The 18,876-nt window shown below is 32.2% G+C and overlaps 1 protein-coding gene across 3 annotated transcripts in view; it reads right to left on the reverse strand.

Annotated features, from left to right (window-relative positions):
* LOC135923203 (uncharacterized) overlaps window positions 1-18,876 on the reverse strand; it is a 105,930-nt gene that overhangs the window by 74,622 nt on the left and 12,432 nt on the right. For 2 of the 3 annotated variants that reach the window (XM_065457826.1, XM_065457825.1), the window contains exons 9-17: window positions 18,422-18,643; window positions 18,038-18,183; window positions 12,508-12,787; window positions 12,119-12,286; window positions 4,230-4,459; window positions 4,024-4,116; window positions 3,878-3,969; window positions 3,299-3,456; window positions 2,575-2,699 (exon numbers count right to left, since the gene is read on the reverse strand). In XM_065457826.1, the coding sequence (XP_065313898.1) occupies window positions 2,575-2,699; window positions 3,299-3,456; window positions 3,878-3,969; window positions 4,024-4,116; window positions 4,230-4,459; window positions 12,119-12,286; window positions 12,508-12,787; window positions 18,038-18,183; window positions 18,422-18,643 (1,514 nt within the window). Of the gene's footprint in view, window positions 1-2,574; window positions 2,700-3,298; window positions 3,457-3,877; window positions 3,970-4,023; window positions 4,117-4,229; window positions 4,460-12,118; window positions 12,287-12,507; window positions 12,788-18,037; window positions 18,184-18,421; window positions 18,644-18,876 lie in introns of those variants that run through there. The other variant, XM_065457827.1, reaches the window with a different exon arrangement.

The raw sequence follows: 18,876 nt of genomic DNA on the forward strand, positions 1-18,876 counted from the left end.
CATGGGAAAGGAGTTGTTAGAAATTAAATCCAATGCATCAGATGCCAGAAATGGGTTCAATAGATGTAACGGGAAAAGGAAGTTTGATGTTAGCAAGAATGACCTTTATTTGTAGAAAGTGCATAAAAGAGGTACATAATAATGACAGCGTAGAAAATGGTGGTCTGGATATTGGCAATGGGTAAACCCTAGGAAAGTGGATATGTTATTTGGGTGATATGCTAAACGCAGATGGTGGTGTAGATTCTGCCGTTGTTACAAGGGTGAGACCTTTTTTTCTCTTTAGCTTTCACCTTTTCTGGTGGTAAGCTCCTTCAACATCTCTCTCCACTTTATGTTATTCATACAATCTCTTTTATCTAATTTATACTTCTTTATATTGGCTCTAACTTTATGGCCCCATTGAACTTTTGGCCTTATTAGAGCGAAGGATCCTTGGGTCAGCACAAATTCGAAAAGGGGGACACAAAAAAATAAGTACAAAAAATAAAATCCAAACTCTCAACCTTATTTCCTATGTACTTCATAGGCCTTCTCATTGTGTGCCCATACCACCTAAGTCTGTTTACCATTAACTTAGTCTTAATGGGCACTACCTTTAAACTACTTAGTATTCTTGTACTGCGCACTTTATCCTTTCTTGTGGGAAAAATTTACAGTTCCATAGTACAACCAACTAATCTATATAATTCGGAAACATGGCCAACCAAAGAATCAGACGAGAGAAGTCTACAAACTATGGAGATGAGAATGCTGAGGATGATTGCTGGGGCAACAAGAAAGGATAAAGTGTGCAGTACAAGAATACTAAGTAGTTTAAAGGTAGTGCCCATTAATACTAAGTTAATGGTAAACAGACTTAGGTGGTATGGGCACACAATGAGAAGGCCTATGAACTACATAGGAAATAAGGTTGAGGTTTGAAAGTGATGGGCAAACGTAAAAGAGGAAGGCTTAAACTTCAATGGGGCCATAAAGTTAGAGACAATATAAAGAAGTATAAATTAGATAAAAGAGATTGTATGAATAACATAAAGTGGAGAGAGATGTTGAAGGAGCTTACCACCAGAAAAGGTGAAAGCTAAAGAGAAAAAAAAATAAAAAACAAGGGTGAGACAAGTTTGGAAAAAGTTCAGAGAGATGTCGTCTATTCTTACAAATAAAAAAGTTTCTCTGAAGTTAAAGGGGAAAGATAACGTATGCTGTGTGAGGAGTTGTTTAGTTTATGACGGCGAAACGTGGGCAATTAAAGCGACTCACGAAGCCAAATTAGAAAGAACAGAGATAAGGATATTTAGATGGATGTGTGGGGTGTCTCTGAGAGGGAGAAAAAATAGCAAGGAATTGCGAGCAAGATTGGGTATAGAAATGATTGGAGTGGTAAAGCGACGAAATAGACTAAGATGGTTTGGGCATTAGGTACGTATGATAAAAGATGACTGGGTAAAGAGATGCACCTTGATGGAAGTGGGAGAATCAAGACCTAGAGGAAGGCCCAAGATGACGTGGAGAAATGTGATAGCGGCGGATATGAGAAGCATGAATCTTACAAATATTGATGCTCAGACCGTCAAAAATGGAAAAGAAATATAAGAGGGAAAACTGGCCTACCAGGGTAAACCTGGAAATCGCCATAAAACGGAGAAAAAGAAGAAGTTAAAGTTAAGGAAATTATAGCCCATCTTAACACAAATTTTTAAAACTTTTACGCTCAAAAATCAAGACATTTATAAACCATGAGAATATATCCTCTACGAAAAATTAACTATGGTTCTTTTTGGGAACCCAACTAAAAAAATAGTTGGCTATGATATTTTAACTATTTATAATAAGATTTTATATTATTATATGATTGATTTTTATGTTTTTAAATTAAGTATTATTATTTTATATTATAATTTATTGATTTTTATGTTTTTAAATTAAGTATTATTATTTTATATTATAATTTATTATGTCAATAGTACTTATTTCTTTTGATGAAGATAATCTAACTCTGCCCTGGCTCCAGTATGAAACATTCTTTACACAAATAAAGCATATATATTTCAACCTCGATGTCCAGTAGCTCAAATAAAAAAACATATGAAGGTAAAAATATGAATTCGATTTAAATCCTGATGAAGATAATAATAAAAATAATTGACAAGGATCTGAATAAAAAATTTTTGTGAAGATGATCATAAGTTTTTTTGAAAAATAAAGATCTTTCGATATTTTTAATAAATTCCTATATTAAAACTTTTATTTATTAAACATAATACAGCCCTCCCCTCCCATCCTCAGTCCCAGTTGAAAGTGTATTTATCATAGCGAAAGCTATGTTGAGCACTAAGCGATCTTGTTTATCTGATCAAAATTTAGAAAATTAATTATTGTTAAATATAAAAAAGTATTACAAGAACATATCTAATATATTATTTTACTTTTCTATCTATGGGAGAAAAATATAAAAAGAAAATTTATATAAGATAACGAGTAACAGTAAAGCGTTCTTTTTTTCAAACGTAACGAGTAACGCGTTTCGTTTTTGAAGTAACGCAGCACTAATTATTATAAATTGCTAATAAATACTTTGGTATGAAAATCTGTTGCTCTAGCGATAATAGATAGCAAACGTTGAATGACGTAGGATAAATTGCGGTTAATAATACAATTCATGGTTGATTCCATTTGTAAATTGTGAGTAATTCCTTGATCTACACCATCAAAAAAAAATCAATATTATCAAATGGCTATTATTTACCTTGAAAATTTTTTAAGCAGATAAAATTAGAAATTATTCTTAAAGTTAATCTTTTTTTATATACATCTATTACTAATTTTCTAGCTTCAGAAGAATATTTATTTTTTAACTTCCTGTTGTGATTGTGCAATCTATTTTTTTGATTACTATATTATTCAATTTAAATAGTTCTCTCTCAGTGGACAAATTACAAGAATTATTATTCATATACGGCTTTTGTCCTTAGTTTATAAAGAATTATCATTTTCGAGAGCATTTTTTTTTTAATTTTTAACTTTTGTAAATATTTTGATATAAAATTTTTTATTCATGATTAAAACTTCTTTATAATTTCGCAAATAAAATATAATTGTATAACTTATTTAAATTAGTTCAATACCTTTTAATTCTATTTATATTAAATATTTAAAGTAACTTATAGTTTTCTATTTAGTCATAATGGAGATGTAAAATTATTTTTAAATTCATAGAAAAATCAGAAGTCATATCGATTCCTATAATATTTAAAAACGGTTTTTATATAATGTAATTGTTGAATAAATATGGAAAAACCGAGTAATATATAGAACGGATGCGGTAATGAAAGAATTATTGGCGTAGAATGAGGAGCTTTAGGCCTTTTCGATTTATCCCGAAATATCTTTATATACATTACAAAATCTAGGTCATCAGCAACAAAAGTATGGGGCGTAAACAAGCTTGGGATAATCCTTGTCCGAAAAAAATAATAAAACTTGAATGCCTAAATAAAGTCAGTCCTTATTATTTCCAATCGATTAAAAGATTTAGTCTATCATTAATCATTTACAGCAATCATATCATTTACAGCAATCATATCATTTACAGCAATCATATCATTTACAGCAATCATATCATTTACAGCAATCATATCATTTACAGCAATCATATCATTTACAGCAATCATATCATTTACAGCAATCATATCATTTACAGCAATCATCTTATCTTAACCATATAATTTTTGGTATAATTTTCTAAACCTACAAGTTTTTAATTATATCCATATATTGCAAAATTCCTGAAATTAAGCATAATTTTTAAAAAAAAACTCTTTCTTTTTTTATCTCATTACTTCATTTTCTATGCCTTTAAAAATAAAATACATGTTACTTGGTTATAATCTGAGAAGTAAGTGCTCGAATTCTGGTATCGTTTTCGTGTAAAAAATTAAAAACTATTTTTAATATTCGAGTCGTTACATTCTATAATTTTTAATAAGAATTAGCTATGATTCATTTTTTTTATAATTTCCTAACTTCAAAACACATATTCTCCGTAAACGAAAAATAGGATTCCATGTATTTGAGTTCTAACCAATCAATCTCTGAAACCAGCTTAAGATAATTTATCTATAAGTAAAATTTTAAAAAAAGTTACCAAATATATTATAGCAAAATAATTTTGTGATATAATGATATAAAAATGAGGATATTAAAGATAATTAACTTAAAATGAAAAATACTTTTGATAGCCAGTAATTCGATGAAGACTTGAAAAAGGATAAAAAATTTAGAAGATTTCGATAGTAAATTCCCCCTAGAAAAAATTTAGAAGAAATCAAAATCTGTCTGCAAAGTGCTAAGGTAGAGCTTTGGATCAAAGGTGATGATTTCATATTTTCAATTCCCGATGAGTATTCTAAGATTCGGTTGAACGATAATTCCATAGAATGCTTGATTTGACTATCCTGAACTTTATAATCAACAATTTATATACCCAAGGTGTCTAGACTTTTAACTATAAATATTCTATCTTGCTAAAAAAATTTTACTGAATCTGATTTTTTTTATATAAAATGTACATAAAAAGTAATATTGAAAAATAACATTTTATAAAAAAGAAAATTTTAAATAAATAAACATTAAAATATTTCATAAAATACAAAAATAAGTGTCATAAATGAGTGACATATTTGATGATATTTATTGCGTGAACATTAATAAATAAATTGTGCAGGTTCATTATTAGACCGTATTTTAATATTTTGTTTTATTTTATTTTTAGATATCGAAATTAAGTTTTGTTAAATCATAATGAGATTGTATTTTATGCGCTTCCCTATAAAAGGGAAGCGAAATATTATAAAATTATTATTAACTATTTTATTTTTGTTTTTAATATATTTTTTTGGTTGTAATAGTAAATTTTGAAATAAAATTATTCGTTTTTTTTGTGTGGGAAATTCAATAAAATTATTATACTCGGAGTTTTGCTTTCTATTCGGACTTATACGGCACAACGTGATAGTTGGTGCCGTGACCAAAAAATTAAAGTAAGAACAATTATTTTTATAAATTATTTTTGGGAAAACATTTTTGTGGAGCGTTGTGGTGGATAAGATCGCCAATTTGAAGAACCGTCAAGAGCAAGTACCGTCAAGACCAAGTACCGTCAAGAGCAAGTACCGTCAAGAGCAAGTACCGTCAAGAGCAAGTACCGTCAAGAGCAAGTACCGTCAAGAACAAGAACCGTCAAGGACAAGTACCGTGTGTAATAAGGGACCGTTTGGGTTGAAAGACCGTCAAGAACAAGTACCGTCAAAAGAGGTGACCGTCGAGTGAAAATTTTCAAAAGACGTAAAGTACACGGAAGTGCTGCCCAAATTTTTGCCGATATAAATCTATTAGACGAAAATCGAAAATTTACTAAAAAAGTAGAGTACACGGAAGTGCTGCCCAAATTTTTGCCGATATAAATCTATTAGACGAAAATCGAAAATTTACTAAAAAAGTAGAGTACACGGAAGTGCTGCCCAAATTTTTGCCTATATAAATCTATTAGACGAAAATCGAAAATTTACTAAAAAGGTAGAGTACACGGAAGTGCTGCCCAAATTTTTGTCTATATAAATCTATTAGAAGAAATTCCAAAAAAGTTTATTAGAAAGCAAGTTACACGGAAGTGCTGCCGATTTTTTTCCAAAAGACGTCAATACACGAAAGAGATAAAAGATTAGCGGAAAGTATTGATATTTTTTTTGAAATTGATAAATGTATATGTGTATTATTGGAGTTTTTACCTTATTGATTTTATCTTATTGTCTGACATTACAAGTAGTTAAGATATTTTTGGTGAAATTAATTATTAATTTTCTGTGAATATTTTATATAATTTAGTGTTGTTAGAGAAATAAATTAGGAAAAATTTAAATACGTAAATATTTTAATGAAGGGTTTTAAAATTACAAAATATGTGGAGTTGCAATATAATGTATTGGGAGCGGTGGTAGTGTTGATGATATGGTTGTGTAGTTTATATTTTGGAAGGAGAATGCGAAGAGAAAGGAGTATTAGGATTCGTGGGCAGTCGTTGTTGGTAGAGGGGCATAATGGAGAGGATGATAGGTTGGGGAGAGTGACGTGGTTACCGGTTCAAGAAATAATGAAGGGTTGGGTCAATAATGAAGAAATTGACCGGTTAAAGAACGAGAGGATAGATGACAGACATTTGGATGTATACCGTGGACGTCAAGATATGCCAAGGCCGTTCAACAGTGGGGGACAGAGAGGTCGGAATGGTAGATGTTATAAATGTGGGGAGATGGGTCATATTGCGGTGAATTGTAGAGATGTTAAATGTTTTGCGTGTGGGGAGATGGGACATATTTCGACATATTGTCCGGGCAGAGCAGAGAGAATACGTTGCACGGGTTGTGGAAGATTTGGACATGTGTTAAAGGATTGCCGAGTGGGAAAGGTGGAAACAAGGGCAGGTTTTCCACAGAGAGGAGAGTCGTCGGGGGTCGTGAATATGAGGAGTATGACGGAGATAGGTGGAAAAGAAGGAAAGGATATTGGAGAGGAGATGACGTGTTTCAAGTGCCGAGAAAGGGGACATTGGGCCAGAGATTGTAATAAAGATTGACTATATGATGGGAAGGAGAGTAAAATAATGACCGTGGCGTTAGGAGGAGGCAAGAAAGAGTTGAGAGTTAAAATGTTGCAGCAGGAGGTTCAAAGGGAGTTAATGTATCTGCCGAGTCCAAGGGTATGGTTCGATATCAACGGGAAGATGGTATCTATGTTATTTGATACCGGAGCAGCTATTTCGGTGATGGGATATGAGGATTTTAGAAGACTTTGGCCGGGTAGTAATATAATTAGAGACGTTATGCAAGTAAGGCAGTTTGATGGATCGGAGATGGAGATGATGGGAAGAGTGCATATTGGGGAGGTAGGAAGAGAAGGATGTAAAATGTTGGACTTATGGATAATTAACCGAGACGTTGAGCCGGTGATGGGATGGGATTGGATTACAAATGTAGGGCCGAGATATGGATTCTGGGGAGTATTTGCCCGATGGGGAGTATTTGTGGCGATCGAAGAAGATATTCGGGAAGACTTGATAAATATGGTCCGAGTGAATGAAGAGAAGAGAATGTCGAGAGAAAATTTGGAATGGATGGAGGGCCGAGATAATATTGAAGTAGACGATGGAAGATCCATGTTTTGGGGGGAAAGCGAAGAGAATGCGAGAGAATATGTGTTGGGGAGAGGTCCGATTTATGTAGATGGAGAAATAGGAAATGTCCAAGACAGTAGATATGGAGTATTGAGGCCGCTGGTTAGTGAGAAGAAGGGAGAGAATTTTGTAGAACAAGGAGTTGCGAAAAATTTGTGGGGGTGTGGAGAGGGAATAAAGGATGTCCAAAAGGAGGTGGAGAAGTTAGTGGAGAGGTATGGAGAAATATTTGAGGAAGAGTTGGGTTGTTTGAAGGGTTATGAGGTGGAGATTCGGATGAAGGAGGGATGTGTGCCGAAGTATTGTGCTGTACGTCGTGTACCTTTTGAATGGAGGCGAGAGGTAGAGCAAGAGTTGGATAGATGGGTAAAGGAAGATATTGTATGTCCGGTCGAATTTAGCGAGTGGGCGACACCTTTAGTACCGGTGAAAAAGGCTAATGGGAAGTTGAGATTATGTGCAGATTTCCGAGTAACATTGAATCCGTGGGTAGTGGAAGTAAAATATCCGTTACCGAGGATAGAGGAGATATTGGCGAATTTGAAGGGGAGTTTATATTTTTCGAAGGTGGATTTTTCTAATGCGTATTTGCAGTTGAAGGTAAGGAAGGAGATGCAGAAGTTGCTGACCATAACTACGCCCAAGGGACTATTTGCGTTTAAGAGATTGCCGTTTGGGTTGAGTGTTTCGGCACCCATATTTCAGAGGACAATGGCGGCCGTTTTTCAGGGTTTGGAGGGAGTGTTTTACTATATGGACGATGTCTTGATAACAGGTATTACGCAGGAGGAGCATAATAGGAGGCTGGAGGAGGTATTTTGGAGAATCAAGGAGAAGGGATTGCGTGCTAGTAGAGAGAAAAGTGTGTTTGGAGTAATGGAGGTTGTTTATTTGGGTCATCGGATTAATGGAGTAGAGGTTAGACCTTTGGATAAGAATATGGTGGGTATTGCAAACATGTTGAGGCCGAAATGCAAGTCGGAAATACAGTCTTTTCTGGGAATGGTTAACTATTATCACAGGTTTGTAGAGAATTTTGCGGAGATAGCGGCACCTTTGTACCAGTTGTTGAAAAAGGGAGAGAGATTTGATTGGGGAGATGAACAGGAGGAGGCGTTTGAGGAGTTGAAGTGCCGGATTGGAAAAGAGCCCGTCTTAGTGTGTTTTAATAATGAACTGGAGGTGATATTGGCGGTAGATGCGTCTCAAAGGGGAGTAGGAGGAGCGTTATTGCATCGTATAGAAGAGCTGGAGAGACCGGTGTTATTTTTTTCTAGAATTTTTAGGGCCGCGGAGACGAGATATTCGGTAATTGAGCAAGAGGCATTAGCTGTAATTTTCGGATTGACAAAGTGTCGGGAGTATTTGATTGGGCGTCGTTTTGTAGTCTATACGGATCATAAGCCGTTGATTCATTTATTTCGGAAGGATAACAAGGAGTTGATGATGTCGCCGAGGTTGCAGAGGTGGTTATTGATGGTGGGTAGTTTTGACATGGAGATGAGATATCGTAGAGGCCGAGAAAATTATTTGCCGGACATAATGTCGAGATGCGGAGCAGGGGAGGATGTGGAAGAAGGTAATACAGAGGAGATGTGTAAGAAGGAGGTAGCGATGGTCATGGTGGTATCGAGAATGTTGAAGGGAGGTCCGGTAACGTGGGAGGAGATTCGGAAAGAGACGCAAAAAGATAGGGATTTGAGTCGAATAAAAGAATGTATAATGGGCCGGAAGCCGTGGAAAGAAGGAGATAGAGCTTATAAAAATGTTGGAGGAGAATTGACGGTGATGGACGAATGTGTAGTCCGGGGAAATAGGGCAGTGATACCTGGGAAGTTGAGAGGAATGGTTTTAACAATGTTGCATGCAGGTCATCAGGGAATGGAGCGTATGAAACAATGGGGACGAGAATATGTATGGTGGCCGAGGATGAATGTGGAGATTGAGGAACTAGCAAGACAATGTGTAGTATGCAATACTTGGGCCAGGATGCCAGCAAGAGATAGAGAAGGGACTTGGCCGAAAACAACGGAGCCATGGGAGAGGGTTCATGTCGATTTCTTCGAGTATGAAAAAAAGGATTATTTTCAAGTGGTTGATGCATTTTCTAAATGGGTGGAGTTTGAAGTTGTAGGAGGGTTGACAACGCAAGTAGTGGTCAGAAAATTGAAGAATTTGTGGGCAAAGTTTGGAGTGGCTAAATCAATCGTGTCTGACGGTGGACCAGCGTTTAGTAGTGCAGAGTTTGCGAAATTTTGCAAAGAAAATAGGATACGGCATATTTTATCTCCTCCATACCACCCAAGCTCCAATGGGCAGGCAGAGCGGATGGTGGGGTTGGTGAAAGATTGGTTACGAAAGGCAAAGTATGGGAGAAGAGAAGTATGGACGTCGGTGATGTATTATAATAATAGTAGGAGGGGAGAGGATTTGTCTCCAGCAGAGAAGTTTTTAGGGCGCAGAACGAGGATTGGGTTAGATGCTCGGAGGCCGGAGTCTAAGGGTCCGAGGAGAGAACGGGAGGAGGAGGGACCAGCAAAGTTTATGGTGGGACAGTCGGTGTGGGGGAGGGTATATGGTGAAAAGGAGAAATGGCGAGCCGGAGTTGTGATGGAAAAGGTAGGAAAAAAGTTAAGTCAGGTCCGTTTTCAGGATGGCAAGGTTGGTGTGAGACATGAAGATCAGATACGCAGAGGAACGGAAGCGGGGCGAAAGTGACAGGGGCAAGAGGTGAGACATGAAGATCAGATACGCAGAGGAACGGAAGCGGGGCGAAAGTGACAGGGGCAAGAGGTCAACGAGAGGTCCGAAGTTAAAAAAATATATATAGGTCAAGGTCACGGGGGTGGTGTAGGTGGTCGTTCCGGAAGGCGGAAGGGGAAGTATGATATAAAGAGGGGTATATAATATATAAGGTGGGAATAAGTCAAAGTATGATCGAGTCAAATTGTAAAGAAAAATTATAATGTATCAGAGTAAAATAGTAAAAGGAAAATTGTTTTTTTGAATTGTTTTTTTTTTTGTGAAATTTGGTGGAGCTGAAATAAATATTAGAGAAATGTTTAAAAAATGTTGAATTAAATAAATTAAGGAGAAATAAAATTATTAAAAAAAAAATATTTTTTGGAAGTTTAGGTTAAATAAAATAATGTAAAGGGAAAAGGGTTTTGAAAGTGTATATTAAGTAAAATAAATTTTCGAAATATATTTGGTGGAATAAACCGGTAACGAAGAAGGAATAAGCGGCGGAATAATATTGAAGCGAAAATAGTTGAAGATTCTTGTGGTAAACGGAGGGGCGGAGGCAGGAATAGAATGGGTATGAATAATGGGAATAGGTGGATGGGATGATGTAATAAAGAGAAGTATTGAGAAAAGTAAGAATGAATTTAAAAAAAAAAAAGAAACAAAAAGTAATAGTAAAAAAAAAAAATAACGGGGTTAGGGTTGAGTGATTTGTATTATAATGTTTTTTATATTATAATGTTGTATTTTGTTGGCAGGGAAGAGTGAATTAAAAGGAAAAAATAATAATAATAATAATAAGATGTTAATAAAGGGAGTAATGGTTGTTTGTTGTTTTTAATTTTTCTTAAGAGAAAAATAGTAGGAGTTAAGGTTAAATGATAAAAAATATAATAAAATTAATAAAAGTTTTTCTGTTAACGAAAATAGAGAGAGAAAGAGAAAAAAAAAATAGAGTTAAGGAGATGGGGTATTGAAATATAAAGGAAATGATTTACGAGTAAGAGAGTGTTGAGAAAAGGAAAATTTTGAATAAGTAAGAGAAGAAGAAAACATAAAATTCATAATTTTATTCGGTAGAGGAAAATATCATTTTATTCGGTATGCCGATTATTAATAAGTAAGTCGTTATATATATATATGCAAGGAGAGTGATGAGGAAAGGGGAGGGAAGAAAAGGGGGAAAGCAGAATAAAATAAAATAATAATAAGAGAAGGTAAATGATTATGTGATATAGATATGTAGACCTGGGTACTCATTTGATGCGAAATACGATAATTAGTGCGGATATGGAACCGCTTGCTAGTGAATGGAGGGCTTTAGCCCAGGAAGGCACGAGATCAATGGAGGGGAAAAGAAGACCATCAGAGCACTCAAGGGAAACGGTACGTGAAGAAAGAGACAGGGTGATATGTTATGGTTGTGGAATGGCGGGACATATCCGCCGGTGGTGTCCCAAGGAACGGTTTGATACTATGGGAGGGCGAACCTGGAAGGAGTCGGAGCCAACGTCCGCATCTTCCGATAACAGAGCAATACAATCAGATCAACGAATGGCGTCGGACACGCCAGTGTTACGGGTAGGAGAAGATGAGTATAGGCAGTTGTTGGGGCCGACGAGGTCCGATAAAGGGGGGAAATGTCATAAATGAGTGACATATTTGATGATATTTATTGCGTGAACATTAATAAATAAATTGTGCAGGTTCATTATTAGACCGTATTTTAATATTTTGTTTTATTTTATTTTTAGATATCGAAATTAAGTTTTGTTAAATCATAATGAGATTGTATTTTATGCGCTTCCCTATAAAAGGGAAGCGAAATATTATAAAATTATTATTAACTATTTTATTTTTGTTTTTAATATATTTTTTGGGTTGTAATAGTAAATTTTGAAATAAAATTATTCGTTTTTTTTGTGTGGGAAATTCAATAAAATTATTATACTCGGAGTTTTGCTTTCTATTCGGACTTATACGGCACAACGTGATAATAAGAATATTAAAAAAGAATAAAAATGTAATTAAACAATTGCAGCCAACTCTTCCTTCATACCTAACCCTTGCGGCACTTTTTAGTTATCTAGTTATGTTTAATTTTTCTTACCATTTTCAATATTCTAAATCAAATTTATTTAAAACCATTTATTTTTTCGACATCATCGTAACTGTATTCTGGTAGAGTTTGCATCATAACAAGCATATTAACCATCAGGTGAGTTAACTGCGAAATAAAATTTAGATCACTAAAATTATGGCATTTGAATAAATCCATGATAGTCAAGCTATGAATTAACTCTCTCGGCTGATCTAAAAAATATATGTATAATAATTTAATTTAAATCATCCCAGATATATAATTCTACTATAGGTTTTCCTATAGATGGACAAATGCATAATAATCTCTGAGATTCTCGATCAAAATAATAAATATATTATTAAAGGTTCTCAATTAAAATAATAAAAATTTGTTAATGGAAAAATTACTTTAAAAAAATTTAGTTAGAAAGAAAATCATAAAATAAAATTACTAGTATCATCCATTCCCGCGACCATCAAAATTTGCTGCAGCTTTGTGGGAAAAAGATCACTACGGCGTAAAAATTTAATCATCTCACCCAATAAAACCAAAGCGTTGCTTTGAACGCTGATCCTTAAAACGGGAAGATTTTTACTATTATTTCTTATACGAGCTTGCAAGATTTGATTACCACCGCCTTTTCCTAGAGCGTAAGTTAACAAGAACTGGGCTAAAATTTTACAGTACAAATGTTGAACGAGTGATTCAAGAATTTCTGATGAATCGTTAACCTAAAATTATAATTAAAATTATTTAATTAATAATTAAGACCTGGCTCTGGATCCGACCGTCTTATTAAAATAGCCAATTCTCAAATATATATATGTATAACTAAAATTAATGTCTTTGTCATAAAAAAATGAAGATTTATCAATATAAAAAATTTTTTTTTAATATTTTATTTAAAATTTGATCAGAAATTAGAAAAAACTAACAGAGCCCATTCTTTTATAGCCAGGCCCTTAACAATGGCCAGTTTATTGTCTACTCTAGAACTTATATAGATAAACCAGGGAGATAAGGCCTTGATAGAATATCCCTTGTCCCTGTAGTTGAGTCAGACTTGCGCTTGAAATTACTCAATTTATGTATGCATATTTACAGCATAGAACCATTTCACAGAATCAGCAGAAACTAATAAAATATTAAAATACTCTTTTTTTCAAATCATATTTTTATCCCATTAGCACCACTCTAAATAGCTTTAGGGAGTCCTTCATCACAGAATCAGCAGAAACTAATAAAATTTTATAATATTTTTTTTTAAATCATATTTTTAACCCATTAGCACCACTCTAGATAGCTTTGGGGAGCCCTTCATAAAATTTAAAAAAATGCTATGTATATTCGACAAAAAAATCAGAATAAAAGTATTGGGGTCTATTTTCTATAAATGGGTGGATGCCCATTTGATGATTTTTACCTAGATTATACTTCTTAATGTATAAATATTTTAACAATATTACTAAAAAAGAGACTTATAATTTTCATATTTTATAAATTTTATGTTATAAAAGTTATCGAATTTGTAATACTTTTTAAATATTATCGCTAAAATCGAAAATCAACATTAATCCAAACATACATAATGAAAAACATATAGGAGGAATAATTTTTTTTAATCAAGGTATTTAGATATAAAGACTTTCTAATCTTTTTTAAAATATATATTTACTTTATTTTGTTTTAACATATATTTAATGCATATATATATTGTTACGTTCATATAAATTTAAATATATTATTGTAAATTAATATAAACTTAATGTTAAAATGTCAATTGAATTAAATAATTATAATATCATTTATAGTTTATATAGTAATATAGTATATATAGAGGACGGATTAATAATAAAATTACCATTGACCATATATCGTCGTATAAGAAGTATAGAATATAAAATTTAGCGTCAAATTTTTTAAAAAATGGGTCAAGTAAATTATTGGATAAAATATTTATTTTTTTAAACATATATAAATTTTAGAAATAATGGGTGAGATTAAAATGTGCTTAAATGAATTTCAAAAAGAAGAAACCACCATAGAGAATTACTTGAACTACATTAGATTATATATTAAACAAAGAATATTCCACAAACGGACGCCACTTTAAAAAAATTATTTGTAACATAAGAAGAAATAAATATAGTAACCGATATAAAAAAAATACAATTTCCGAAGAAAATTGAAGACGCATTATGACCTGGAGATTCCCGGAAACCCCCCCCCCTCATATATTTTTTATCAAATTTCCACTTAAGATCGAATAATAACGGGATATGGTTTGGATGCTTTAATTGGCCGGATTTATGAAAAAAAAAATTTTTGGCCAGGGTGATTAAAAAATAGAGCCCGGTCCGGATTTTTTTTAAAATAACATTTTCGACCTGGCCTGGGTTTTTTTTTAAATATTTTACGGCCAGGTAGGTGTACTCGACCCAAGTTTCTGTAATCAATGCATTCATTTTTATAAGTAAAGCAAACAAAAAAAATTTTTTAATATTTTAATTATTATATCAAATATAATATAAATGCGAGAAAAAACATTATTAAAAAATATATTTTATTAATAAGTTAAAAAATTTATAATGGATCTAATTCAACCTGAAAAAGTCATATCTGGAGATATGTCACATACCCTTCATATAAGCTTAAACAAGATATAATGGCTCAAAATATTCATCTTTTAAATGCAGAACTATAAAATAAGATTGGATACTTGAAAAAGCTCACACTCATTTATCAAATATTAATGGACTAGAAGCAATGTGCAGACTCTTTATCAAAAACTCTTCAAATTTATGCAAAGGAAGTTGTGAAATTAGACAAAAGCGTTCAGTCACACATGTTATCAGAAGAGTCAATAAAAAAACTTTAAGTAACAAAAGGCAAAGCACAACCCTATAAATGGTGAGAATTTACAAAACCTAATTACTCATGGTATATTAGTATTAAATATAATTATATTTTCATACAAATTTAAGTGTTTGGACAAATTGTGGTCCCTAAAACACAGATTTTATTATTATTGGTTCATTTGCTAGAAAGGATAATCATGTTTATCATGGAAGGATCATTGTAATTATTGGCAAATAATCACAGCATGGTATATGGATTAAAATAGTCTCCTAAATATTTCCTTCAATTATATACCATTCGAGTATGAATGAATGCTATTTTTTGTACTCAAAAAAAGCAAAATATGCCACGAAAAAAATATTTTAAAAAATTATTACGAAATCTCAGGGTCGAGAAATATTGACCGGTTCTTTATATATATATATTATATGAATGTCGAAAAATCGGCTGTGAGCGCGAGTAAAACCAACATTGGTGAGATTATTAATTTTAATTATTTACATCCTATCTTTTTTAATTAGAGTATTATGTCATCATCAGAGGGTGTTTTACCATTTGTGTCAAAGTACATATAAAAAATTCAGAAACTAGACCTAGAAAACACCGTTGAAACTTAATTTGTTGATGTAATATGGTCAATGCAAAGGCATCTCTATCTAAGAACGGTTACTTCTAAAAATGGAAAAGATATCCGTGATTATTTCGATAAAAATGATGTCAATAGAGTATCAAGGGGGGTCACAAGAGGTAATTCTCAGTCTCAGACACGTTGAATTAGGCCTCGATTTCCATCGAAGGAAAGTAAATCAGAGTAATTTATCCTAAAAAAACACAAATAATCAATGCGAAGGTGGAATCATCGTCTTTCTAATCTAGTTTGAAATAAATCCTCACTAAGTATTAATGTTAAAAAATGAAATGGCTACTTATGAAACCAAACTCGAACTATCGCGTGCGGTAGATGGACACCGAGTCAAAATCGCAGAGCTATAATACCCAAGTTCGGCTAAAGACACTTAACTAGGAATACCGCGATGGGGTGCAAAGCCCTGGTTTTTCTGAAGTTTTTTTCCTCCGCACTGGACAGATATATATAAAATAGAGAAACCATATTTAAAGACGAACGAACTGTTTTTGCCTCAAGAATATACTTTATTAGATTGAGTCGCAAACCAACAGAAACCGTGATGGACTATTTAAAGAAAATCAAAGAATCAACTAATATATGTGAATATGAAGACAATATAGATTGATGTATTCGTGATCACTTAATTGCTGGGTTAAAGATATCTCAAAAGAATTACGATAAAGATATCCAGATACTTAAACGGACAACCTTTCGTTTAATTAAATAATAGAAATGGCTCTAGCGATGCAGCGAGAAAACTTAGAATTAAACAATACAAAAATAGTATATAAAATAAAAGAGATGATAAAATATAATAATCTACTTTATCAAAATGATAAAACTATATAAATTCATTATTCAATTTCGTTAAACAACAAAAAAGAAACCGAATTATAAGCCATATAAAATCTATGATATTATACCTTAAGCGTGAAGCCAGGCGAATTTCTAAAAGCATTAATTCTGAAGCCTATATCAATAATTGGTGCTCATTTAGTATATTTTAGTGAACTTGTTTGATAGATATTTTCTAGGAAAAAGCATTATTGACAAAATAATAAAAATTGCCAATATTGACATCAAGCTAGAACTAAAATTATAGAAGCACTCAATATCTGAGTGCGCCAAAATGTAATTCCTGATTATTTACTAACACAATCAATTTTTTCAGATAGCACAACTTAGGCTAAGTCTTTAACATTGAATTTTAAATTGCGATTCAAAAATACATTACGTCTAAATATATTAAGGTTTTTTTTCCCAAGATTCAAAATATTTTTAAATCTTATGATTGTATGAACTTTTTAGATATTATTTGTTCGTTTGGGTTTAATAAATAGAAGTAAAATAGCAAAAATTTCATATTTTACATCGAGTTGTATTTTAACTTTGAGGCGTGGAAAAAAATTCCGATAATTTTTTGTTATATTGAAAAGTTTTATTTTTATCTATAAAAAATAAAATATAATTAAAATTTTTCTTTAAAAAATAAGTGGTATCATATTGATTCCACCTCCCCAACAGAAGGCGTAGCAATTTTAAAAAATGATTAAATAAAGGGGAACGTTGCAATATAATTTTAAAAATATAAAATTTTTTCTTTTTCATATTTCAACATTTAGTAAATTTAAAGATAATATGTTATATTTTAACTCCTGTTTCTAAGTGAAGTAAATTGAAATGTTTAAAAGTATATTTAATTTTAATATTTTGGTGATTTCAGATGAAGTGGCTTGCGCTAGTGGTAGAAATATGATTTTAAAATGATGGTTTCAAAAATGCATCATGCCCACGGTTTCCTTGTCAAAATTTTTGGATTGTGGATATTTTAATTTGGGAGCTGCTACCTCTCCCCTTGGGCCTATAACGCTTTTGCCAGGGCTTCGGCAGTCCCACTTTCACTAATGACATATTTATATTTTGTTTATTTATATATAAAATATATATATATAACTTAATTTATTGTTATATGAACTCAAACATTCTAGAAGAAAAGCAATACAACACAAATTAATTATATATTTAATTTATTCAAATGTAAGATATAGTAAAAATTAAAAATGACTCTTAATAAAGGCAAGTCAATAATTTATTAAACAAATAAAAATTCACATTATATTTTTTATAATAATGATGGTTGTTTACTCATTTTGAAATCTATACAAGAGATGGCGATAATTATATAAGCTCCATATATTATATTGGTAGAAATAAAACATAAATTTAAGAAGAGTATCCAATAAAAAGAGATGGGCTTTAATCATATTTTATTATAAAAATTTTCAAAACTTGTAGATTTTGAAAAATTTCAAAAATAGTAGTTGAGTTGAGTAAGGCAGATTTGGACTTTTTTAAAAAATTGCGGTAGTCTACCAGTCAATGTAATAGATATGACAACCCTGATCGTGCCCCTCAAAGACTCATTGACTTGAGTCATTACTTTGAATTACATAATGACTTGTGCGACATATAATATAATAATTCTTGGTTATACCTGATAGGTCCTTCGCCAGCGAAAGTTGTAATCAAAATTTAAATCATAGATATATTCGTTCTTAATTTGCGATTCATCTATATCTGCGATATTGTCGTTAGTATCTATTAACGTTTCGTCTAATACATCATCCTCCTGCATTAAGTCTTTTTGGGGTGATTATTTATCAAAAATTGTGTTGGGTTTAAATATTTATAAAGTTTAGGTGCGATAATATTTATGTATCGATTTAATATAAATTTACTTTCTAAACCGAAATAATCCTAAACTTTTCGTTTTTTAATTCGCCTTGAACCAAATGAGATTGAAATTGTTGTTCTAAACTACCTTACCGAAAAACTTTTCATGGGTTTAGCTCTGTTATGAATATAAAACATTATATACCGTTATTAACGTTTTCTCCAAAACTATCTAAACTACTCTCCTCTTTCGATTCGCTCAGTGTATCAAAATCTTTTTGTCCCAATTCTTCTGGTTCATACGTAAATAATTTGTCGAGATCCTCCGAAATACTACTAGGTAAACATGAGAGGTCTTCAGATTCGAAGTTCATAGATTCCAAAGATTGCTCACTAGGTGAATTTAGTGTAGGTATGGAATCCGTGACTAACAAAATAATTATTTACAAAATTTTGTAAAAGATGCTAGAATAATTATTTATCATAATAATAATTGTCAACAAAGAACAAATTGCCTTTTTTGGAAACTGTCAAATAACGCTAATTTATAAAAATCTGTCAAAAAGTATCTATTTTTTGCACAAATATTAGGTGCAAAAATGACATACATATACTATAAGGAGGAATATAATGCCAGGAGGGGGAAGAGGAGGTTAAGGA

This window comes from Gordionus sp. m RMFG-2023, chromosome 2 (genome assembly GCF_954871325.1).
Source record: "Gordionus sp. m RMFG-2023 chromosome 2, tfGorSpeb1-WG-v2, whole genome shotgun sequence".
Taxonomy (NCBI): domain Eukaryota; kingdom Metazoa; phylum Nematomorpha; class Gordioida; order Chordodea; family Parachordodidae; genus Gordionus; species Gordionus sp. m RMFG-2023.